Source organism: Pteropus alecto, unplaced genomic scaffold, assembly GCF_000325575.1.
Source record: "Pteropus alecto unplaced genomic scaffold, ASM32557v1 scaffold157, whole genome shotgun sequence".
Classification (NCBI taxonomy): domain Eukaryota; kingdom Metazoa; phylum Chordata; class Mammalia; order Chiroptera; family Pteropodidae; genus Pteropus; species Pteropus alecto.
The window spans coordinates 2,583,261-2,608,065 of record NW_006440626.1 but is presented as its reverse complement, the minus strand read 5'-3'; the positions used below and the strand labels follow the sequence as shown (position 1 = coordinate 2,608,065).

At 56.1% G+C, this 24,805-nt stretch overlaps 1 protein-coding gene across 1 annotated transcript in view; it reads right to left on the bottom strand.

Moving 5' to 3' along the window:
- Positions 1–493: 493 nt before the first annotated feature.
- NFAM1 (NFAT activating protein with ITAM motif 1) overlaps positions 494–24,805 on the bottom strand; it is a 38,811-nt gene continuing 14,499 nt past the window's right edge. Inside the window, exons 5-9 of the mRNA XM_015593528.2 lie at positions 15,682–16,011; positions 14,355–14,467; positions 11,092–11,187; positions 2,957–3,043; positions 494–1,633 (exon numbers count right to left, since the gene is read on the bottom strand). Of these exons, the coding sequence (XP_015449014.1) occupies positions 1,574–1,633; positions 2,957–3,043; positions 11,092–11,187; positions 14,355–14,467; positions 15,682–16,011 (686 nt within the window). The 3' untranslated portion in view covers positions 494–1,573. The remainder of the gene's footprint in view (positions 1,634–2,956; positions 3,044–11,091; positions 11,188–14,354; positions 14,468–15,681; positions 16,012–24,805) is intronic.

The window sequence follows — 24,805 nt, the reverse complement described above, 5'->3', positions numbered from 1 at the left end:
GCCTCCGGGGAGTAGAGAACTCTCCCTCAGCCTTATAACCCATTTCGAAATCCTCCTTGCTGTGAGATCGCTAGCCAGGCCCAGAACCAAGCTGGGAGGCTGTGGACAGTCCTGTGGCCCAGGGAGGCTCTGTGGCACCCTAGCAGAGGGGCCGGGGGCAGCTGCTGGACATCAGTCTCTCTCCACCCCCAACTCCAGTCCTTCTATCACTGCTTAGAGGGCTGGTGGCCCAGGTCGGGGCCTGCACCTTGGGCCCCCCACCCTTCCCAGGGGTTTGCATGTGAGGGTACCCCAGGGAACTCCGGGATTGCAGAGGGTGGGGAGGGAGGACTGGCTTGCCCGTTTTACAAATGAGAAAACAGTGGAAAGCCGAGGGAGAGGTAGGGAGAGCCTGACAGACAGCCTGGGTGATCCGGACCCTTCGCCCCTGACCGCCTGTGTAATGGGTCACCTCTCACAGCGCTGGCTGCCGTGGGGGTGAAATGAGGGGCAACGGGAGCTCTGGGAGCCACAGAAAAGGGACCACTGTCCACATGGGGCCCGAGCTTCTACAACATGAAGGAACCCCTTGGCCCACCCCAGGGAGGACCCAGGCGCCAAGCCATGCAGCTAGACCACGACAGAGAGAGGTGACCTGGAGGCAGCTGGACTGGCCCTGCGCCAGGAGGGAAGGAGCTGGTCTGGCCTCCATTCCCAGGGGACCAGGGCTCGGCATAGGCGGATAAAGGGCAGAAGAGGTCGGTGGGGTCAGGATGGGCCAGACAGAGGGAGTTTTGGGGGACCGGGTCTCAGGATGGAAGAAGGAACAAGCTGAGGCCCTGAGGGTGAAAAAGAGGGTGACAAAGCACTGGGCACAGTAGGTACAAAGGGTCAGGCCAATGGGAGACAACCTCAGGTCCTTGCTGGACGTTCTTCAGCTCCGGTTCAGCTAGCACCTTGGCATCTCTCGCTCGGAACCACCCAAATCGCCTTCCTCACCAGCCTGTGCCCAGACCCTCCCTGCTCCAGGCCTCCAGGCACTCGGCCACCTCCTCAGCCCCCAGCTCTGTCCTCTGCACGCTTCATTTATACCCCATCCATCCCATCTCGCCTCCTGTTCTACCTCGGGGGCTGCCTGTGCCTCTGGCCTCGCTGGGCGGGGGCAGGGAGGTGGGGCATCTGCACACGTGCTCCTTTATTCATCCTCTCCACAACGGCACTGACGAGGACCCCTCGCCAGGTCCCTCCGGAGCAGCTCACAGTCGGCCTTGCAGGCTGTGCTGAGAGAGCCTGTGGGTCTCACGAGGAGGGCTCTGGGGCCAGGTGGTGTCCAAGAGAGCCCTCGAAGACTGAGGAAGGGCCCGCCCGGTGGAGGGGACAGCTTGGACAAAGGCCTGCAGACGGGAAACTGGGTATGGTTGGGGTGCAGAATAGGGGGTGGGGCAGGCCAAGGCAGGAAGGGCCTGGAATGTGGGGGTGAGGTAATGGGGTGCCCCTGGGGCCTCATTCCTGGTACAGATCACGTCCTTTGTGGGAAGAGGCTGCCCCAGAGCCTCTGAGCCAGGGCAAGACCTGTGCGCAGGCACAGCTCATGCTAGAGATTTTCATAGACCATATTAAAGTCACTGTCATTCTCAAATCCATGTGGTTTCTCCTAGAAAAAAAGGAAAAAAATAATAATAACAATAGGTAAGGAAAAGAACAAAGTTGCACTAATTTAGTTTTAGTCAGAGGCAAACGAATAGGTGGCTTCCTGCATAGCTGTAACAGGGAAGCCCGTCCTTGTCCCCAAGCCCACCTCGCCAGCCTCTTCTAGCTCCACTCCACTCCGCCCCTGCTCTCTGCCCTCCTGCCCTATGGGCCTCCCCTTTCCTGCTTCGAGGCCTCCCCACATGCTCTTCCCTTTGTCTGGGGTGCTCCTTCAACCCCATATGTCCCCCCATTACCTCCTAATCATCCTGCAGGGCTCACTCAGCATCCTTGAGAGCCTCCGGCCCAGCCCTGGTCCCGTCCTTCTCCAGAGCCCACTCCTTAGAGGGGGCTACAAATGTCTCTGTGTGTTTATCAGGTCAGTGACTGTGTTCCTGCAGCCCCAAGGCTACTGGAGGTCAGGGACAGGTCTAACCACCCCGGCCAGCATCCCAGGGCCTGGTGCAGGGCCGGCACTGCCTGGAGGGGCCCGGCCATCCTTGGGGGTCCCAGGATGGGGGAGCCCTGCTTGCAGTCAGGGCTTAGTTCAGGGCTGAGTATAGAAAGGGCTTTGAGGATGGAGAGACTCACCAGACAGTATCGGCCTGGGCTCCCTGGTTGGGGGAGGCCAAGCACCAGCCCCCCTCACTTCTGATGGCTCTCCCAACATGCCCATGGGCCTACCCACAAGTTCGTACTTTATGGTGTCCAAATCTGTGGTGTAGACTTTACTTAACTTGGAACTCATTTGAATTGAGAGGCAGTTGGTTTTGCAGCAAAGTGTCGCTCACCCACTTTACCGATGAGCAAACAGAAGTGTAAGAGAGAATCGTGATCAAGTGGCATGCCTTGGTCCCCAGAACAATAATAAGAGGGCCCAGGCCACACCAACTCAGACCCCAGCTCCCGACCTTAGCCAACACCAGCCTGGGGGCGGCTGGCTAGAAGCCTAACATCCTTTGCCTGATTGGTCAGTGTCCACAATACACTGTCTCCAGTGGTAGTTACCATGGCTCAGGGTAAATCTATGAAGTGAGTGCTGTTAGGCCCCTCTGTTCACAGACAGGAGAGTCGGGCACACAGAGCAGCCCCATGGCCAAGGCTGCACAGATGGTAAGAGGTAGGGCAGGGGTTCCAGCCCACCTGTGCTCTTCCCCGCTAAGCCATCTGCCTCAGAGAGGGCTGATGGGGGCTCGGCCCCCATCAACAGTGGGGGCTCACTCCCATGTTCCTATTCACCCCATTTCACAGATGAGGAGGGGGTCAGGCTGCTCTGTACCCTGCATACCTGGGAGAAGACGCTCTGGCTGGGAGGCGGGCTGCTAGCCTCGTTCTGCATGCAGGCGTAAACCTCAGTCTCTCGGCGCTGCAGGGCCTGCGGGAGAGGGCGTGAGGGTCAGAGGAAGGTGAACCGAGGGGCCCCAGCAGCCGGGCCTCCCTGCCTGTTACAGACCACGCGTGCCTGCAGGAGCCTAAGGGATGGGTAGAGCCCCGAGGGCCGTAGCCTGTGAGGGGAGGCCCACCTTGCCCAGCGACACCATGCATGGTCACACCGCCATGCCTGCGTACCTGCCATTCCCTCATCCCTTTCCTCCTCTCTGTGCCCTTGAATCATCTCAAGGCTCCAGCCATGACACCTATGGCCACAGCTCCTATAGGATGCCCTCCTGGCATCCATCTTCACTCCCCTGGTCCAGAGCCCCTGTCCCTGTGCGGGTCTTGACCACTTGCCTATACCCTCTGGGGCTCCCTTGACCCCCCACTCCAGCCTGCATTCACAGATGACCTAGGCACCCCATTGGGGTCATACTCTTCTCCCAGAAAGCTGTGCCTGGTGTGTCTCTTGGTCTCTGATCCTTGTCAAGTGAGCTACAATGAGGGGGCTCCTCGCTTCCCTGAGTGTATGTCTTGGGGCCACACTCACTCTAGGCCCAGCTATGAGCAGCCTGACCAGAGGCCTCAGGAGTAAGAAAGAACAAGGGCTTTGAAATCAGATAAGATTAGGTTCAATTCTCAGCTCTGACACCTCCCAGCCATGGGCAACCCCTGAACTTCTCTGTGCCTCAGTTTCTCCATCCGTATAATGGGAATAATCATATCTATCTTGCAGGCTCAATGAATGACAAAATTGAGATATTGTGCATGAAAGGCCCAGCACAAGGTCTGGTAAATAGTAGATGCTTAATAACTGTTGAATCATCATCAGCTGAATGGTCATCAAGGGAGGCTTGATGCGTCCCTCCCCGCTCTGCAGTCACAGCCTGGACCCTCCCTCAGACTCTGTTGTGCACTGGATCTCAAGAGAGGAACAGTCGCTGCTCTTTGGGACTGTCAGAGCAGAGCCACCAACAACCTAACCAAGAGGCAGGAACCTTTCCTTCCCACATGTACATGTCATATGGATGCCGGCTGGTTGCCAAGGAGGTGGTTTCCCTGGCAACAGGCAAGCAGGGGTTGCTGAGGCAGGCTGGAGAGACAGGTGGTGCTCTGAGGCAAGAGGGGGGTTGGGAGGGGAGGAGGGAGGCGCCGAGAGGTAGCTGGGTATGAAAACCCATGTAATGAACCATTTGGCTCTTGAGAGACCCTCACTTCAAGGGCGTCACTCACAGGGATGGCAAGGTGGCCCTGTGAGTCAAGGGCCATCTGAGTCAGAAATAGAGTGAGTTTTGGGAAAGGGGTTTCTGACCCGCCTGCAGGTAAGAAAGCGGGCAGGGCCACTCCAAAGAGGTACCCCATTTCCAGTGGAAGGCAACTTCCAAGGCCTGCTCTGGCCTGTCAGGTCACCACACCTGCCCAGAGCACCGGCCACCACTGGCGAGCCTGGCACGTGAGGTGAGGACCTGCTCCTAGCAGCCCTGAACCCCTACCCTCTGTGTACCCAGGCCTGGACCTCCACAAACCCGATAGTCCCTCCGCGCTGGACGTTTCCGGTCACAGAGAGAAGGGAGGAAAGGGGCCTCCTTGCTGGCCTCTCGGCAAGGGAGCAGATCTGTGGCCCCACAGGCAGCTACCTTCTCTCTCACGTCCAAATCACGCGGCCTGCCTGCCACACACGAGATGCCAGGGCACACAGCCCCGCAGCGGCAGAGTCCAGATTGGAACTCAGGCCTCCTGCCCCCCGTGCTACATGCTCCCATGGACCTAGGCATGTGGCTGGGGGCTTTCCGAGCCAGAGAAGAGCACTCTGCCCTGGGACCCCGCAGGCCTCTGCCCCACACTGGCGGCGGCCATGCCGCGGTGGGGCTGAGGGCAGGGGAGCCTGCAGAAGTGCTGTAAATTAGCAGCTGGCTGCACAGTGAAGCCGCTGACAAGTCCCGACCTGCTGGATGCATTTGCATTCAGGGTGTGACCTGCATCACCAGGCTGTGACATGCAGACTGGCCTTGTCAATAGTACACCGCTGAGGCCCCGAACCAGACCCTCCAGGCCTCCTTAAGTGGTGATGGGGCCTGCCTCCCTCAGCATGTGCCTACTGAGAGAAGACTGCCCAGGCTTCTGAGTGGGCTGCACTGGGCTGGGCCAGGCTGGGCTGGGACAGAATTGGGCCCGGGGCGGCACTGTGTTGGGGCTGCACGAGGCAGCGTCGGGGCAGTGCTGGGATGCGCCACGCTGTGCTGTGTTGTGCTCTGTCTGTGCTGGGCTAGGACCTGGGATTGTGCTGGGCTGTGCTGCGTTGCCTTTGCTGTCCTGGGATTGTGCTGGGCTGGGCTGCGTTGCCTTTGCTGTCCTGGGATTGTGCTGGGCTGGGCTGACCTGAGCTGTTTGTCTGGGACTCAGACGCTCCATGTCCTTGGCCTCCTGCTGCTCAGTAGGCAATGGCGCTGACCCGAATGGTCGTTGGCGCTGGCAGAGGCAGGAAGCCAAGGCCAAGGCCTTCCTTCAGGCAGGCTGAGGCCAGAGCTGAAGTCAGCTGCCCCGGGCCAGGACCTAATCTGAGGGCCTTCCTGTAATACTCACCCTCCCACCCCCGTGACCAAGGAAACATAAGAGCTGTGTTGTCATGGACACCTGCAGATAGAGATGTACACGACGCACTCTGGGGACAGGTGAGTGCGATCTGGGGGCCGTTCAGGAAGGAGAGGTACTCAGTGGGACAGAGCACTTCCTCTCTAGGTCAAGGTCTTAGAATGTCCAAAATGAATGGAATGAGGAAGCAGGCCAGGGGTAGGCCTCCAATACAGGCCTCTCGTGCCAGGCCGAGGAGCTGGCAGCGGGGAACTTCTGGAGGTTTCTGAGTGGGAAACGACCGCCTCAACAGCGAGCCGGGAAGCCCCTGCGGCTGCAGTGAGGAGTGGGAGGGGCTGGAGGCTAAGAGCAGCGATGAGGGTAGAGACAGCGCAGAGCTGAGGGGAAGCGTCGAATGCTGTTGGTTAAGGTGACATCGCAATGCTGGTGCCCCGCGGTTCCCACGGGGTGCCCGCTCCGTGCCCAGCACTGAGCCCCACGGAATCTCAGGCACCCGGAAGTCTTCTCATCCATATGGCAGATTGCTGAGCACCCACCGCGTGCCAGGCACTGAGCTGGGGCTGTAGGGTGAGGTGTGAGATAGATCACAATAAGGAAAGTAAAAGGTGGCCATTAGGGCCACGGAGAGACAGAGAAGGAAGATAGGGAGGTTCGGCTACGGGGTAGGGAGGTTGCCATTTTAAAAGAGAGGCCAGGAAAGGCCTCACCACAAAGGTGGCATCTGAGCAGAGAGCTGGGGAATGAGGGAGCAGCCCCGTGGACGGCCACAGAAAAGACACTCTGGAGCAGAGGGCACAGCCAAGACTGAGGCCCCGTGATGGAGGATGCCTGCGGGGCCTGGGAGCAGCAAGGAGGCCAGCACCACTGGAGCGAGTGAGTGAGGAGGAGAGAGAGTGGGAGGACAGGCGGACAGAGCTCTTGGGGGCCACTATCAGAGCCTTGACATTGATTCCGAGTCAGACAGGAACCTCTGCAGGACAACCGCAGTCATGAGAATGTGCTTTGCAGGCCCCCAACTCCAGGGATCAGCACAGACCAAGGTCCCCAGCTGCTGGGTTCTGAAATCCATCATTACATGTGCACAGAGGCCACACACACCGTGGGCTACTCCCGGCCAATGGCTGAGCCTGGTAGGGGTGCCATCCCAGCCTCTCACCCTGGGAGACAGGGGACCTCTGTTAGTTGGGGCTCCCAATGGCCTTGCTGAACCTTCCTGAGACTGTGTGGTGGTCGGTGCTTCCTCTCTGCCCTTCCCCCTTGTCCTTCACTCAGGACCAGACCTGCATCTGTCTGGCGGCTCTCCCTGTCTTCCCCATTTTCTCTCACAGATAGTTTCCTGAATGAAATGATTGCATGTCTAACCCCGCTTGCTTGGTGTCCACTTCTTGGAGGACCCAAACTCACCAGGGGCTCAGAGCAGAGTGGACATGACCTGTCTGTGGTTGGACAGGATCACTCTGCTGCTGCCAGGTAGAGAACATGCTGTGGAGCAAGGATAATGATAGGCCAGCTGATGTGAAACCAATTGCAGGACTCTAGGCAAGAAATGGTGGTGGCTCCCGCCAGTGTTAGCGGTGGAGGGCGGAAGCGGCAGATTTCAGATGTGCTTTCGGACAAGATGTGATGATGGATCCGACATGAGCAGTGATGGAAAGAGAGAAGGAAAGGACAACTCAAAATTTTAAACCCAAGCAACAGAAAGGATGGAGCCATCATTCTCTGTGATGAGGATGGTGGAGAGAGGCACTTCGATGGGTAAAGAATTGGTTTGGTCTGAGAGAGAAGCCGATGAAATGTCCAAATAGAGTTGACTCTGGTGTTCAGAGATGTCTGGGCTAGAGACATAAATCTGGGAGCTGCCAGAACATAGATGGTGTCTAAACCTTGAGGCTGAAGGTGATCGCCCAGGGAGGAGAGTGAAGATCAAAGAGGAAGGGTCCCAGGACTGGACTCCAACAGTGAGAGGTCAGGGCTCCACTGGTCGCTAAGGAGGAACCAGTGAAGGAGGCTGAGGAGGTGTGGCAGTGAGTCAGGGGGCTGAGGAGGTGTGGCAGTGAGTCAGGGGGCCGTCGGGAGATGGCAGTGAGTCAGGGGCCGTCAGGAGTGGAATGACCTGGAAGCAACGTGCCTCAAGGAGGAGAGATGGCTCAATGGTGTCAGATGCTGCTGATTCATCAAGGAAGGTGAGGACCGGGAATTGACCATTGGATTCAACTCTATGGAGGTCCATGGTGACCTTGAGAAGGAAGGTTTTGGTGAAGAGGTGGGCAGAAAGTCTGACCAAGTGGGTCGGAAAGGAGAGAGAAACTGAAGGTAGGGATTTTGACAGCTCAGTTATAAAGAGTTGTGGAGAAAGGGCAGGGTTGCTGGAGGGAGATGTGGGCTCAAGATAAGGAATTTTAGATGGAAGAAATCATGCCGTGTCTGCAAGCCGTCAAGGCAATATTGCATCATTAGCCCTATTTTACAGATCATGGAACCAAGACTCAAACTCAGAAAGTTTAAGTCGCAGAGCCCAGGAGCAAAAGAACAAGGCTTTGAACTCCAGTCGGTATGACCTGCTCTAAATCTATGCTCCTTAATTGGTCAATTTAAAAAAAAAAAATCAAATTGGAGTACTCTAGCTTTTTTTCCCCCATGTCACAAAATATGATGAGCATTTTCTCACATGAATAAAAAACAAATATTGACATAATTAAAAGGGGAAATACACAAATCTACAATCACATGGGCAGATTTTAACTCACTTCTCTTAACACCTATTAGACCAAAAAAATGATATGGAATATTTTAACAATATGATCAATAAACTTGACCTAATTGACGTATATAGAACATTCACATAGCCACGTGCAATGTAAGTTCTTTTCAAGTGCACAGGGAATATGAGATGAGCCATAAAGCGTGTCTCAAAAGACTTGAAAGGATTAAAATCACGCAGAAGATATTCTCTGATCACAGTGGAATTAGTGAGAAATAGAAAAAAAAATGATAACTAGAAAACGATTAAACATTTGAAAATTAAACAAAAATACTTTAAAATAACCCATGAGACAAGGAGGAAATCTCAACGGAAAATTTATACTGAAAGATAATGAAGATACAACATATCAAAACTTGCAGGATGCAGCTAAAGCCACACATAAAGGGAATTTCATAGCCTTAAGTGCACAAATTTTAAAAAAAAAGGAAGATTGAAAATCAATGATCTAAGTACCCATCTAAAGAAAGTAGAAGGAGGGATATATAAAAACCCTTCCCCAGAGGTTGGGAACAAAACGAGGATGCTTACTGTCACCACTCCTATTCGTCATACTGGAGGTCTTAGCAACAAAGCAAGAAAAAAATTTATGAGAATTAGAAAAGGAAGAAATGAAACTTCTATTATTCAGAAATGACATGACTGGGTTCATAGATGATCCAAAGGAATTTACAGAGAAACCATTAGAATGAATGAGTGAATTCAGCAAGGTCGCTCCATACAAAGTCAATATTCAAAAATCAATCATATTTCTACATACCAGCAATAGACAATTAGAAAATAAAATTAACGCGGAGACAACGCCTATATCCTAAAGTGCCAAAATGAAGATTAATGAGAAAAAGGGTGAAAGACCTATCACAGTGCCTGGCACATAATAGGTTCTCAACAAATGGCTCCCGGTATCATCATCCCTGTGGTTAAGGTCGTTTTTGTCTGCCCAGGTCCAACCCCAGCTGGTAGGACCTGGTCTCACAGCCTAACAAAGTCTGTGGCCTCCCTCCATATCTCCTTTCTGGTCCTCAAACCTCTCAAGTCACCCTGAAACTGTGGGAGGCAGTTGGACCTCTTCCCACACTGCAGGGAAGTCTGCTTGAGCCTCCGAGAAGTCTCAACGCAACCGAGAAAGATGTTCCATGCAAAACTCGGTCTCTTCCATCAAAAGTAATCTTGGAGAAGGATATTCATTCACATGGAAAGATGTTCATGAGATATTGTAACATGAAAAAAAAATCTGTACTATTGCATTAAGAAAAAGAATGTGTGAATGCGCGTATGGGTCTCTTTGTATGTACTTATTTAAAAAGGACTAGAAGGCATAGAAATCAACGTGATGAGTATCCTAGAAGCAGACGGAATTAGGATGATAGTTATTTTCTTCTTTTTGATATATATAGAGAGAGATCTCACGTGTGTGAGGGGGAGGCGGGCAGGGGGGCAGAGAGAAAGAGAGAGAGAGAAAGGTTTTTATTTAACAGCTGACACCAAAAATGCTCATAGGGAAATGCTGCGATGAGTTGCTGGGAAAGAAGAGAGAATATGGGGAAGTCTGGGGCCACGTGGGAAGCTGTGGCCGGTTGAAATCCCCTGGGTCTGGGCCCCGAAGGCGCGGGGAGCACTGCTGTATTGTGTTCCACTTGGAGCTGTCGGCCCTTTGCCTCGTCCCCGTCTGCATCACCCTCAGTAAACGAGGCCATACTCTGCGTGCCCTCTGTGTGGGGTTTTGTGGGAAACCAAGGAAGGAGCCAAGTTTCACGTATGAGTTGGGGTGGTGGGGACAGGTACAGTGACAACATGTACAGGCAGAATCCTAGAGCTGGAGGCAGATCCAGAACACACTCCTGGGGAACCTGCAGGCCCCCACAGCTACACCTCCCAGCTGTGGAGCCAAGATCCCAGCCTGGCGGCTCAGAGTCTCAGGGACTTGAGACCCCACCTGACACTAGGGAGCGTTTATTCTTCACTTTCTCTACAATGAGCATATGTTACTTGTGCAACCGTAATAAATATAACTGGAAAAGAATGTCTGTCGCCTTTTCAGCTGCTGGGCAAAGTGGCCGCGTACTGAGCGGGTGGGCGGGCTGGGGTGGGGTGGGCACGTGGCTGGGCCTCTCCCCCAGTGAGACCACAGCAGTGATGGAAAATTTAGGGCAAAATGAAACAGACAGCATCGTAGCCCACGTCTCCACTTGATCGTAAGGACAGAAAATGATGTCTGTGTGCGATGCAGAGGGCGAGTGTGAAGAATTGAAAATTGCTCATGTGCTAAGGGCGCGGGACAGTGCCTGATCTTTTCCTCATTTTGTGATTCTTGCCATTGCTGTGATGTTGTTTGTGCAGTAAAAACAGGAAGGAGTTAGTGAGCCGGTCAACAGTGTCATCTAGTTGGATGAAGGAACTTTCTTCATTGCTCACTGACACATGCCCTCGCTACCCCTGGTTCCGGAAGTGGAGGGGTGGGCCCGGGAGGGGACCCAGGGCACCTCATATCTACATGCCTATCAGGGGTCAGGGCCACACATGTAATCTCGGTTCACTCTCATAGAAAGCCCACCAGGTGAGACTTCTTGTCTCCCGTTTACAGATGAGGAACTCGTGGCTCAGAGAGGGACACAGCTGGTACGTGACGGAAAGCGGGAACCAGACCCCGAGTCAGGCCTGAGAGATGTGGGGGAGCCCAGGCCCTGGGTACTCACCGTGTAGACGGATTCGGTGGGAGGCTGCTTTGAGCTGGCGGTGCTCGGGGCTGGGCCTTTCCGGGCTAGCTGCTTCCGTGGAGCCCACATCTGTTTCTGCGAGGAAGAAAGTCAGGGCTGTCAGGGCTGGGGACAAATGACTCCCCCTGCACAGACCCACCAGGGGAAAGGATGGCAGATTGTCATGAGGCCACACAGAAATTGATCACTCAGCACCTTCCGCCCGCCCTTTTCAGGGAAGCGTGCCAAATGCTTCCAAGATCTGTGTCAGACCACTCATCTGCCCAGAGATACCGGAAATGATAAAGACCCCACAAGGCACTGCTCACGGACACAGGGCCTGGCTCAGGGGAGGCAGTGCCAATGTGACAGGGTCCCCAGCTACAGAGCCGACTGCCGTGGGGGGTCCTGAGCAAAAGCCGGCTGGACCAGGTGTCCAGTCCCACTCTGCCCCTCACTGGCTCTGTGGCCTCGTGCAAGCCGCTTCCCTCTCTGGGCCTGGATTTCTTCAGCAACATCCATCCTTTGCAAAATTGTTGCAAAGATTCAGGGAGGTGATGAGGGGGTGAGTGCTTGGCATTCGGGTGGCCCTCAGCCAACCAACGCGCATGTGTCGGGCATTTCTTGTTAGGCAGCCAGCACAATGACATAGACGCTGTCTCTGCCCTCCTGCAGCTTAGGACCCAGTGAGGAGACAGACAAGGGACTAGCAGTTTTGCCCAAATGCGGTCCGTGCACTGACCCGCAGGGACAGAGCCTCTGGCCCACGGGGAGGGAACGAACGCCTTACCTGGCAGGAAGGGGCATTTAAGGCCTGAAGGCCGAGAAGTTCATTTGGAAAGAGAGGGAAGAGAAGCAGAGGGAACAGCGTGTGCCAAGGCCCGAAGGTCTCCGGGAACTTAAGATGGTCAGTGTGGCCAGAGAGAGGCGAACCTGCCCGGGAGGGTTCAGGGTGGCCGCACGGGGGTGCGTGAAGCGTGGACAGTAGGAAATATCAGAGGGGCCAGGACCAGGACGCGGCCTCGGAAAGCTCGTGCCGGCTGCTGCGCGAGGCACTGACGTGGTCGTGGAGCCAGGGGTGGTTGGACAGTGGGAAGGCGGAGAGCTGGGGAGTCAGCGGGAGGCGGGCGCGGTCGGCTCCTTCTGAGGCCTTCCCATCAACCCCCTTCATGGCAGGCACCACGCTGCCAACGGTGGAGCTCCTCTCTGGGCAGGAGCTAATTAAAAACCCTGGCCGCCTGCCAACCCCCAGCCCATTTACAGAGGATTAGCTCTTGAGAGCTACTTCACACTCTGGCAGAAGCCAGCGCCACCCCCAGTCACAGCATAATAATGGCTCAGGACGATGGAGCTGGATGATGGAGCCTCACCAGGTACCAGGTGGGGCTCTAAATGCATTACCTGCCTTATTTAATTTGCCTTTCAACCAACTAGCAAGACAAGTTTTCATATTATCTCTGTTCCATTCATGAGGACATGAAGGCTCGAGAGGACAGGTGACTTGCTTGAGGTCACAGAGCCAGAAAGTGGCAGAGGTAGGATTTGAACCCAGGTTTGTCTGATTCACCAAAATGCTGACCTGACAGTACCTGGAGTTTTCGCTCTTCTGTTTTGTTTGAATGCGTAGATCTCATAGACAGTGGGATAGGTACTGGCATCCATGTCACACTTAACAGTTTACCAAGAACCGTGGGACTTGTTCTTATTGTCATTTAATTCTCATAATAGCCTGAGGAGGTGGGCGTGGAATTTCCATTTAAGGGGGGGCGGGGACTGAGGCTTGTCCACCTTGTGCACTGTCCTTCCTTGAACCCAGATGCTCCCTGTTCTCAAACCTAGCTCCTCCCCTGACTGCCTGTTTTAAGGGGTCTGTCACAGTCAGAGGCTGTGGCTCGCCTCAAGACCACCACGGGGCTGGTGCCTCTCCCCAGAGCGCTGCCATGGGAGTGACAGATGGCAGGGGCTCTTCTGGACCCCGTGGTGAGCAAGACCCAGGACTGGCTCTGTGGCATTTCTACTTGAGCTTGGTGAAGCCACTGTGGGGTCGTGGAAAGGAGCCCCAGGTCTGCCAGGGGGCCGGGGCAGAATTCTCAGGCCCTGTGCCATCTCCTGAAGATGGGAGAAGACTCTTCTTAGAAGTGTCCGAGGCCACGGGAACAGCGCATGGAATAGCACAGTGGCAGGAACATCAGGACGTGTCACAGACACGCAGGAGGATGAGCCGTCAGGCAGAAGGTGGTCGGATGGAAGGAAAAGCGAAAGGAGCTGAGCTGGGGGGCTGGCGAAGGCGGGGCCACAGATGGCAGGATGGGCAGGGGTCGGGGTTGGTGAGATTTGCATTTTATAAGGCTCCCTCCAGCTGCCACAGATGTGGGCGTTGGGAGTTGGGAGGGGCAGCAAGAGGAGGGAACAAGGGAACCCCGGGAGTGGCAGGCCTTCCAGGGGCCGATGAGGGGCCCTGGGCAGGGTCCCGGGGAGCACAGAGGGAGCCCCTCTGGAAGAATCAGGTGGGCGCATTTTGCTTCAGGCATTGGGACACTCTGCCCCTTGGAGCCAGCTTTGCCTCATCGGGGGCCCTGTCCCTGGCCATCAACACTCCCTTCCAGTGGTGATTTTCAAATGAATACACCAATCAGTGTGTGGTCGTCAGCGCCTCAGGAAACCTGGAGAGCCTCGTTTCCTCCTCTGCAGACCGGGAGCGATGCCCTCGGCCTGCCCACCTCGTGGCCTGGCCACCTCCGACTCATCTTTCGGGTGTCAGCGCTCACTTACCCCGTCATTCTTTCCATGAGCACTTACAATGTGTTAGGCTCTTCCCCGGGCACTGGGGACACCAAGCGCCTGACCTCTAGAGCTTACGGTCTGGTGGGTGGGGGGGATGGCGATGGGCACCAAACAAGGGTGTGGGAAGCAGAGTGAGGGGAGACGAGTGTGGAACTGGGGAGACCCACGTTCCAGGTGAGGAGCTGATGGAACCCTGGGGCGGTGGGGGGAAGGTGGACTCCGGGACAGGGGAGAAGGGGCTGGATCTTACACAGAAAAGGCTGAAGAGTCCTGGTTTCTTGCAACGAGATCAAAAGGGACCTGGTGGTGACACGTTCACAGCCCAGGCCCAGGCACAGGGAGGGTGGAAGGGGCCGCAGGGAACACTTATTATGGGACCAGTCACCAGGATGCCCTGCGGGGCAGGCAGGTGACCCTGAGCGTCCCTGAGCCACCACGATAGGGGGAGGGGCGATGCTGCGGTGCACCTGTGTCCTTACCTTCTTCCAGAGCAGCAGAGCTGTGCCCAGGACACTCAGGACACTCAGGATGCCAATGAAGCAAAAGAACAGGATCTTCTGGGAGCCCTGTGGGGGCTCTTGGTAGCCCGTGTCTAGGAGGGGGGCCAGGAAGCAGAGAGGTTACTTACGGCCCACTCCACAACTCCCAGGCTCCCACCCCTACATCTCCTTTACCCCGGGCCCCCCACACCACTCCCCTACGAGGACGCCCAGGCCCCGCCTCTCCTGAGGCCCTCACAGCCACTGCTTTGGACGAGCCCCTTCCTAGGCTTGCTGCCTGGTTCTCATTAAGGCCAGGACCACGCCTTTTGCTCGGGTGCCCCTTCCTCAGTGAGCGGGCTTTGCTGAGAGCTGTCTGCGGAACCCCGGCTGAGTCACTGCATCTCGTGGGGCCTCCTCTCCTCCGCGTGGGAAACAGTAATCATATGGGCAGGTGTGGGAGGCTGAAGGGGATGGGTTTTTTTCTGGGCCTGGCAGGTGGCTGGCCTGCACGGGGTGGGGTGGCGGGGTGAAGGGCATAACCCAGCCTGTCTTCTTGAGCCATCCATTCTTCCCTCCCTCCCTCCCTCCATTCTGGCTGGCAAAACGCTGCAGAGTGCCGATCTCATGCCAGGCACATCGGTGTCTGTTATTTATCAAGCGCTTCCTATGACCAGGCTCCAAGCCTTGAAGACAAGATCTCATTCATCCCCATACAAGCCTTTGACAGGCAGGGAGGGTATGGCCATGAAGACCAGGCTCAAGGTTACATCTTGGCAAGCAGCAGGGCCGGGGTCCACACCGAGGTCCATGGGGCTCCGAAGCCCCGGCCCCTATCCGTGGGAGTCACAGAGGCAGGTCAGAGAATCATGACTTCGTTGATGAGTTGTTCCTAATTTTCTGGTGTCATCACTCCTCTGGGAATGTGATGAAAACTAAGAATCCGTCCCCAGAAAGTTGCACACGAGCCGAGTGCTCGCTCATGGGCCACAACACACACACATGTGCACGTGCCATTTTGCGCTCACCTGACACCCATCTCACGATGAAGGGACACTGAAACCAAGGGGCCAAGTGACCCCTCTTAGGTCGCCTGCCAGAAGCGGCCGGAGGCAGATCCGCACCCCAGGCCTCTGCACTATCCACACAAAGGTGGATGTCCCAGCACACCTGTGCGGCCAGGGGCTCCCCCGGAACGCTCTGTTCCGCTTTGCAAAAGCCAAAAGACAGGTAGGCAAACAATCCCCACTTTAGATCCTGTGCTCCAAATTCTGCCACATGAAGCCCCTGGGCTTCGCCCTGGGAAGAGCCACGGAAGTGGCCTCACCTCTGACCAGGATGAAGGTGCCATTGCCTTTAACTCTTAAGTGTGGCCAGCGGACGAAACAATAGTAGGTGCCAGTGGCCGACGCGCTGGGCAGCTTGAGGGTGACCTCGCACTGCGTGGTGTGGGTCTGGTTCTCTGTGCCTGTGCTGGGTTGGCAGCTGGTCAGCTTCTTGGAGCTCTCCTGGCCCTGGAGGTCCACGTGAAAGTAGCTGACGGTGAAGGTTTTGAATTTTGGGGTGTACAGGTAGGTGATGCTGCAGCCGAAGGAAACGGCCTTGTTGGCCAGAGACACCAGAATGGGGGCGCCGGTATGGATCACCGACTGCCCTCCTGCAGGGGAAGGAAAAGGAGAGAGAGGCTCGCTCTCCAGGCTGCTTCAGTCCCGTCCGCTTCCCAGCGAGGACCGAGGACCGAGGACCGAGGCTCCCAGCTCCACCTCTCACGTGCTCACTGTGCGCAGGCGTCGTGCCAGGCGCTTCACACATGTGACTCTCCGACTCCCAACACACCAGGGCAAAGTGTGTAAGAGCTCCGTTTCAGAGAGGAAGAGTCTGATGGTCAGGGAGGCCAAGCTGCTGGCTTCCAATGTCTCAGGGGTGGAGCGTAGCTGCAACTCCACCCAGGGCTGGACAGCTCCAGACCCCACGTTCCCACCGCAGGCCCCTCCAAGGCCAAGATGCCATGTCGGATAACAGCACAGGTCCCAGAAGACCCAAAGCTGGTGAATATGGGAAGAGGAAGGAGGCAGGAAAGAAAATAAACACTTCTTGGCAGGAAGAAGCATTTCCCAGCAGCAGCCACACGGAGAGCAGTCCTGTGCTCTCCCCAGCCTGGAGGGGGAGCCATGCCAGGCACCGAGAGAGAGCTGGCCGCGAATCTGAGCTCAGAGAAGAATTTGTCAAATTTTTTATGCAGAACATAATGAGCCATAATGCCCTGAGAGCAGTCCTCCAACAATGCCTAGGTGTCCCGCAGGCAGCTGTCTGGCCGTGACCGTGATGTTCAATGACCGTTCCAAAGGCAGTTCCGTGGGAGCTGCCCACTCCCCACCTCCACCCTCACCCTTCCTCATCAGAGGCACCTAGGAAAACAGTTAGAAAGCCCCCAAAGCAACAGCCTGCCGGGCCGGCCCCCCTGCAGGCTCCTGAGATGCTGGCCAGATCCTGGGCCGGATCTGTAGCCGCCACCTCCCCATCCCCAGACCCCAGCTACGCAAGCCCCCGCAGCTGCAGTGTGCCTGGTCCGCTCAGCACCTTTCTCCTCCAGCAGCCAAGCAACAGACAGTTCTAAATTGAGGTCGGCAGCGAGCAGCCAAGAACATGCTGGCCAGGTTGTTAATCGGGAGAAGATCACGCATCTGAGACGCTCGGAGGGAGCAGCGAGATTTATTTGGTTGGGGAAAGTGAGGCGTGGACCTCCCGCCTGTCGTGCGGGGCTGGCGCGAGGCCAGGCTGGTTTCTGCTCAGCTCTCTTCAGCTCAGCCTTGAGCAGGGTCCCAAGAGGGGAGGCCAGGCCCTCAGGAAGACTGGGGACAGGGATGGAGATGGCCCTTCACACCAATCCATCCCTCGAAGCTCCCACCACGCTGATATTTTGAGTTTCTTATTGAGCAACTAAGGGGACACCCCTCCCTCCAAAGATCCGAAGTCCCTGACACTTTCGGGGAATCAACCGGCATCTGTGCGTCACAGTGGGTCGACTTTGTCACATGTCATTCCTGTGACAAGTCTCACGTGGGGAGCCCACTGAGCCTCCCCTCTGGCGGGTGGAGTGGGCGGGTTTTCACAGCGCAGTTTCTGTCCTGGGCTCCAGGGCAAGGTCGCTGCTGCTGTTTACCCATAGTAGTATTTCAGTTGGGTCATAAAACAAGAAGCATTGACTCGGGGCTGAGGTTTGTCTGAGGTGTGGCAGGGGCAGGGTCGGGGTGCGGAGGCATGTCCCCCGGAGTCCTAGGCGGGCCAGAAAGGACAAAAGGCAAGAGGGGTGAGGTGGACATTACTCGCCCTGCCCAGCGGCCCCACGTCGCGGTCCTGCTCTGCTCTGCATCTACCTCTGCCGTCCCCTCTGCCCGGGACCTCCGCGTCCCAGACGCAGCTCGAGAGCCACTCCTGGCTTTTATTCACATCCTCCGGTGTGGTTCTCACAGTGACCCCGTGAGGCAGCCAGGATGGGGGCGCCAGGCACGTGTCTCCTTGCGGGGGTCAGGAGGTTGGAACCTGACCAAAATCACCAGGAAAGCGGTCGAGCCAGGGACTGCACGGAGGCCTGGCCACCTCCGCCCGGGCCTCGCGTCCCTCTTCGTGTATCTAAGAGGCCGCTCCAGGCCCAAGGAGGCTGGACACGCTGTCAGCATTACAAGGCCACCTTCCTGTTCGTCCTGTCGGGAAGACATTCATTCAATTGTCTTTAAAAAAATTCTCTTCATTCGAGGTATCCTTCTAGAAAATGATGGAATCTGCTACTGCAATTAAGCTGATCTTTACAATTCTGGGGGGACTCTATAAAAAAATAGACGACCATTGTTCTGTATTCTTCCGGGATTCGTTATTTTAAGGTCAGAGGGTTAGGATCATGAAAATGCATGGCCCTGGCTCAGGTCTGCCACAGAGAGGAGAACCTCAGACCTCACATGAAAACGCTGTCTCCAAAAAGTGAGGCGATGAGGCAGTTCTGTCAATCAATAACAGCAGCCAATCTGGGGACAGCAGGCCAGAGACAGAGGGCGGGATGGAGGGAGGCCTACAGTTGCCGTGAAGGCAACTGGGTTCCAACCTGGCGATGTAGCTAATTGTCTCCATCGTCCCCTCTTTTCATTGAGGTGTCAGAACCCCGGAGCCTGGACCACAGCGGCTCAGCTCCCATCCCCCCTCTCCTGGACCTGTGCCGCCAAGAGGCCCCTTCTGGGGTGCAGGCTGCTCCAGTTGACTGCCAAGCATCCCCCTGTTATGGCTCGGTGCTACAGAGAGGTTCATAGTCATTTCCAAGTCTGGTTGCGGGGGTGGGGGTGAGGCATGCGGGTGCCCTGGGGTCTGGAGGTCATCAGTGAACTGAAAGCAGGAACATGCGTATGGTGGGCTAGAAATGGCCCAAAGACAGAGGGCCCAGCTCCCCAGAGCCACCACTGCAGCCTGGCCTGCCTGCCCAAGAGCTTGGTTGCTTATTAGGCTTCTCCAAGTCCTCCCCTCCCCCACACAACTGCAACCACGGAAGGTTAGTTCAATGGGGCAGCACAAGCTACCACCACTAGGCCCTGCCCATCTCCGCTCTGCAAGAGACAGTGTTTTCGAGGGATGGCACGTCCTCCATCCCTCACTTCTCCGCAGCTTCAGGGACTGAGGACTGCTAGGAAGCCAGGCCCGGCTGGAAATGGGAGTGGGGGTGCCTGGGAAAAGCCCAGTTTTTAGAGGCACCAGGCCTGGGTTTGGATCCCGGCTCTGCCACCTGAAGGCTGCGCAACCTTAGGCAGGTGGCTTTCCTTCTCTGAAGCTCGGTGTCTCCCCTGCAACACGGGAGAGTAACAATGCCCACCTTACAGGGGTGTCACAGGATTAAAAGAAGCCAGGAAGATTTACGGGCTGCCACGGGGCCAGGCTACCTTTCCCCAGAAACAAGGAGGAGGCAAGGAATTCAGATGAGTCCCGGGTCCACCCTGTGACAGGCCCACAGTGCAGCATGTGTGGCCAACAGAGCCCTCCCCACGGCAGCCTCCTCCTGATTCCCCCTCCCAGCACCCGCCCTGCTGTCTGTCACCCTTGTTGGGAAAGACTTTGTCTACCACTCATGGGCGCCTGATTCCTTCCTTTTCCGGTTCTTCTTTTGAATCTGCAGCCACTTCGAACTGTGGGTTTGAGAGCTTGACAGCTCCAGAACCCAGCCTCCTCCCCCGCCATGCCAGGGCCTGCCGGGTGCTGCCCCCAGGGATCCACACCCCATCCAGCTGACGCTGCCCCAGGGCCCCACCGGAGGAGACCCAGGAAATCAATTTACAATGTCAAGACAAGCAGTTAAAAAAAATAGAATACGGAACATTTCGTGAACAGCAAAGGCAACGTTTGTGATCTTCCGGTTTCAGTTACATTCTTACAACTGGGTTCAGACGGGGTCATGCTATGTCGTGCATCCTTAACTTTGGGCCACCATTAAAAAAAATTTTCTAAGTCCCTGGCCTGGAGGGTCCAGCCCACACCTCTGGGCCCTGCGCAACCCGAGCTGCCCTGGCCCTCCGCTCACTGCCCCCGAGACGCCAGGCTCCTGAGCCTTTGCCCACGCTATTCCCATGGCTCATGCGCTCCCAGGAGCTCCCTTCCTCTCCCTGGCCTGTGGGGTCACCCCCTCCGGTCTGCAGGACTCCTCTCCTCCCTGAGCCGCTCCTGGGTGTGCGGCGTCCCCTGCGCAGCGCAGACTCCCGGGCATTGCTGCCCAGCCACCGGATGAGAGGAGCCAGCGCCCTGGGCACACTCCCCTTTTGCAGGCAAGAAAACCGAGGCCCAGAGACGGTTAGAGCTTTGACCAAGCGGCACAGCTGGTCGGCGGTGGAGACGGGATCTTAAGCTGGATCCCTTTGGGTCCTTAACTCCACACTCTATGCTGCAATTTTAAAACCTCAAGGCAAGCAAAAGGAAAAACTTCTCAAATGAAAGAACCGTACCCTTTTAAAGGGAGTTAAAAAGTTCAGAGGCCATTTGCCTAGATTTGGGTCATGTAAGAGGCAGACATGTCTGGCTGCACATAGGGGTTTGGGGACACTGGCACTCAGAAGTGACCCTGCAGCATTAGGGAGACGGCTGCTTTTGCCCAGCTCAAGCAGAGTCTGCGGCTTCCAGAACAGAAGCAAGTAGCCCCATGAGCCCTCTACAGACTGGTCCTGTGGCAGGGCCAGCCGAGTGTCCAGAAAGGGCCAGCCAGCCTCCCTCTCTCACTGCAGTGATGACATCCCGTCACCCCCGTGACCCGGGACCCTCGCCATCTCTCCCGCGCCAGCTGCCCTGTCTTGCCGGCTGCTCCTCTTCCCATCCAACTCCTGGGCCAGGCCTTGGCCCCAGCTCGCCCTCTGCCTGGAACTCTATCCCTTCTATGGCTCTAAACATCAGCATCGTCGGCCAAGGGCGTGAGAGCCCAGACAAGCTGATCAAAGGTGTCCATTCCGACTAAGGTCGATTTCAGAGGCAAGCACTTTGATTCCCTAGCTACAGAAGAAAGCGGTTCCCACGGTCTTTATTTCAGACGTGGAGTTTTGTCCTCCAATTTAATTCTGGCATCTTTCGGAGCTGTGCCTTTTTTCAAAGGCCCATGTGAAGAGCTGCTGGGAAGACCCAGATGCGGGGCTGAGAGTTTTATCATTGAGCTCCGGCCGTTCGCCTGAGCATGAATGCCAGGACACCACAGAACGATGGCGAGTCCTTCGGGACACACGCATCAGACACGGCGGCGCATGGCCAAGTGGCTGACTAGGGGGAGGCACGGAGCCGGCGTTGGAAGGCGACCCTGGAACAGATAGTGTGTGTTCGGTGCTCTGAGCACCGATGCCCTCAGAGCACAGCCATCAGACTGGCTGTCACCTCTTTCAACACCTCCAAATCGGGGAGATGCACACGACGTGGCTTGCCTCGTGGGCCATTTCCACAGCCTGCCCGCCATTCTCAGGCCTCCAGACTCTGGACCCTGAGTGCACAGTGACCACAAACCAAGTGCAGAATGTCAAATGTTTGGTCCCAGACATGTAAAAGCGTCATGGGTGTGAATTGGTATTTTTATAATAGTCGCCTCCTTTTGGGCTGCGTTTGAAAGGCAAGCTGCTCACACTTTGGAGCTCATTGGCGGGTGTGGCCAGGGGCAGAAGGGGACTCTGTTTTCCCCTTTATACCCCCCTTTGCCCTCAAAGAAGGGTGTCAGGATGGGGTGGAGGTGGCGTTAGCGCCAAAGGGGTGGGGTGGGGGCTCTGCTCCTTATCTCTGAATGGGGAAACGGAGTGAGAATAGTCCCTTACCAGAGCACGCCCGGGGCGTGTGCCCATACAGGTTTCCACCAAGGACAGCCAGGCCCCACCATGCCACCAGGAAGGGAGCTGACAGCAGGAACCCGGGGTGGCGGGGAGCCCCCACCAGCTGGGAGGTGACCCTTGGACTGGGCCTTTGCTTGTTTTTTCAATTATAATTCTTCGGATTCCCCGCCTCCCCCCTCCCCCCATTATTAAAGTGAAACAGGCTCCCTGTAGAAATCCTAGACGCCGCAGCGAAGGATCAAGAACGCGTGACTTCTCTGCAGGTCTGCCTCCCCGACATCACGGCTGCCAACCCTGGATCTTTCTTCCCCTTCTTTACCAAGACGAACTTGGAAGAAAGCGTAGGAGGCAGCCGGGCTGGGGTGGAGAGTGCGGGGCACGGAGAGGGGCTTTAAGCACAAGAAAGCTCTTGGGTGAAGCTTCTAGAAGTCTGGACACAGGGCACCCAGTTGGAGGACTCAAGAGCCTGGTGGAGTTCAAAGAAAGGGTTTGGAGTGGGGGGTCAGGGGGCGGTGGGGGTGGAGGGCCGAATATTGTCCTAGAAACCTGGCAGAGCCTCTGTGGGCTTCTAAACTGGGAAGTGACATGATCGTATTTCATGTCAGAAAGATGACAAGAGAAATACTACAGAACCCCAGTCTTCCTCAGCTGCCTAAACTCTTGAATTAGTGGTTCATTCAGGGGGATTTGGTCCTACCCGCCTCCCGCCCCCCACAGCCTTCTTTTAAAATATAAACGCTTCTGGCTGTCAATACGCTAACTCCTTCCCAGAGACACCTCCACCAAATCACTTTTATCCTGACTTCTCTTCAATCTCTTCCTCCCCAAAGGTCCCGTACCCTCCGGGCACAAAATTACTCACTATCCTCCATGCTCCCGTCCTTGTTCCCGTCCAGCCTCCTCCCCTCCCACCACACAAGGTCAGCGAAAACTCTGGTAGCTGTGGCTCCTGCTGGTCTTGGCCTTCACTCCGACCCTGCAGACACCCCCGTCTTGGATCTCCCCCACCCTCCCCCAGTCCACACCTTCCCTCTTCGCCCTTCTCTGGCTTTACTTTCACAGCCCATCCCTTAAGGTTAGGTACTTGGCTCTGTCCGCACCCTCACCTGCCCCAGGTGAGCTCAGTCATGCCCCCCCCCCACACACACACGGGAGGAAAGAGTAGCCCAGGGTAAGGGGCTGGGAGGGGGGGCTCTTATCTACATGCCGTGCAGCGAGGGGCCAGCTGGCGGCAGTGAGGCTGTCTGCAGCTCCCAGCTCCCATCAGGGACCTCTGTTGTGTACCCAGGTTGTCTCCTGGGCCCCTAGCTTTTTAGGACAAGGTCTAAGAAGCGGAGTTGCTGATTCAATGGGTATGCATGTTTTAAATTTTTATGTGTTGCCAAGTGGCCTTCAGAAATGTGCCCCTGGACACTACCACCAGCACTGTAAAGAGAGCCTCCTCTGCCCCTTGGCTTGGCCTGTGCTGGCTCCTTGTCCCCTTCCCCTGGCCCATCAGCAGCAAGCAGGGATCTGGCCCAGAGCCTCAAAGGGGCTCCAGCTCTGGCCCCGCTCTCTCCATCACAGCCCACACAGTCCTGGAGGGAAACAGACTCTGCCGGGCCCACCACTTCTTCCAGGCACCTCGTCCCCATGGTCAAGGCCCCCGCCACCCCTCCCTGGGGAGTCCCAGGGGGTCTTGGATGTATCTTCCTGTTGCCACTGGCCAGAGGCCAACATGGAAGGGTGCTGAGCACCATGACAGAGAAGCAGGGCCTCAGAGTGGTCAGGCGACTTGGCTAAACCCAGGACCCAAACCCAAGTCCCTGAGACTGTCCTCACCAGGGGGCCAGGAGCTCTGCCTGCCAATTTTACATCTACTTCCTCCCCCTCCCCCTTTCCAGGCTCACCCCAGTTGCACCCTTCTCTTCCTCCGGCTCGGGTCCCCATGCCAGTGCCTGACGCCCACACTAGCATTACAGCGAGGCCCCGCACGGATCCAAAACAAGGGAGGAAGCAGGTGGCGGGTCAGAGGGACTGAGTGAGGGTCCGACGCTGTTTCCAGATTCCTGTCTACCAGGCACTCCCATGCCCACTCTCATTCACAAGCCTTGAGGGGCTGGTTACTCCTCCTGCGCTGAGAGGGTCCCAAGGCTCAGGGGGAGCAGGGGACTCACCTGAGTCCCCCATCCACCCGTCCTGGCCCTGGACCCCAGGCACCTATCCTGGTGGCATCAAGTCTCCACCCAGCTCAGAACCACGGCTGGCGTTGTCTGTGGCCAAGGAGTTCAATTTATTCTGCCATCGTTAGTGTTTCCTGGGCATCCCCTGGTGCGGGGGGCCGTGAGAGGAGTCAAGGATTTGGAGCTAAGTCAGTGCACACAGTTCCCGCCCCCTGGAAGCTCACCCTCAACACTGCGAGGTGGACAGTGGGGAGAGAAGCAGCCTCGATGGGAACACGTCCCAGAAGACACGGGACACACGTGCGCCTGAAGACCACATGCCCGTGTTCACGGCCCCAGCCGGGAACCACCTGAAATGACGATCATAACTAAATAAACTGTAGTCTATTCATTCAGTGGGACGCTCCACAGTGGGGGCTGACAAACGTGCTCTGTGAAGGGCCTGATAGTAAATATTTCATGCCCCGCAGGCCATATGGTCTCTATCCCAACAACTCAGCTCTGCCGTCACAGGGCAACAGCAGTCATAGGTGATCTATGAATGAATAAGCGTGGCTCTGTTCCAATAAAACTTTATTTATGGACATGGAAACGTGAATATTGTATAATTTTCCCGTGTCGTGAAAGATTCTTTTGATTTTTTTTTTCTCCAACCATTAAAAAAAGATAAACACCATTTGTAACTCACAGGCTACACAAAACAAACAAACAAACAAACAAACAAAAACGGTGGGCTGGATTTGGCCCGCAGGCTGTGGTGTGCAACCCCAACTCTAGCGGTGCAAACAGACTTTGGCCGCACCATCGACTGGCTATATCTTTAGAAAACATAACGCCGAGTGAAAGAAGCAGGTCACAAAAGAAAACACACGATAGCATTCTGATTACATATACAAAGTTCCAAATCAGGCACGACTGATCTATATCGTGCAGGGGTGTGTAGTAAGGGCAAGAGGGGTTG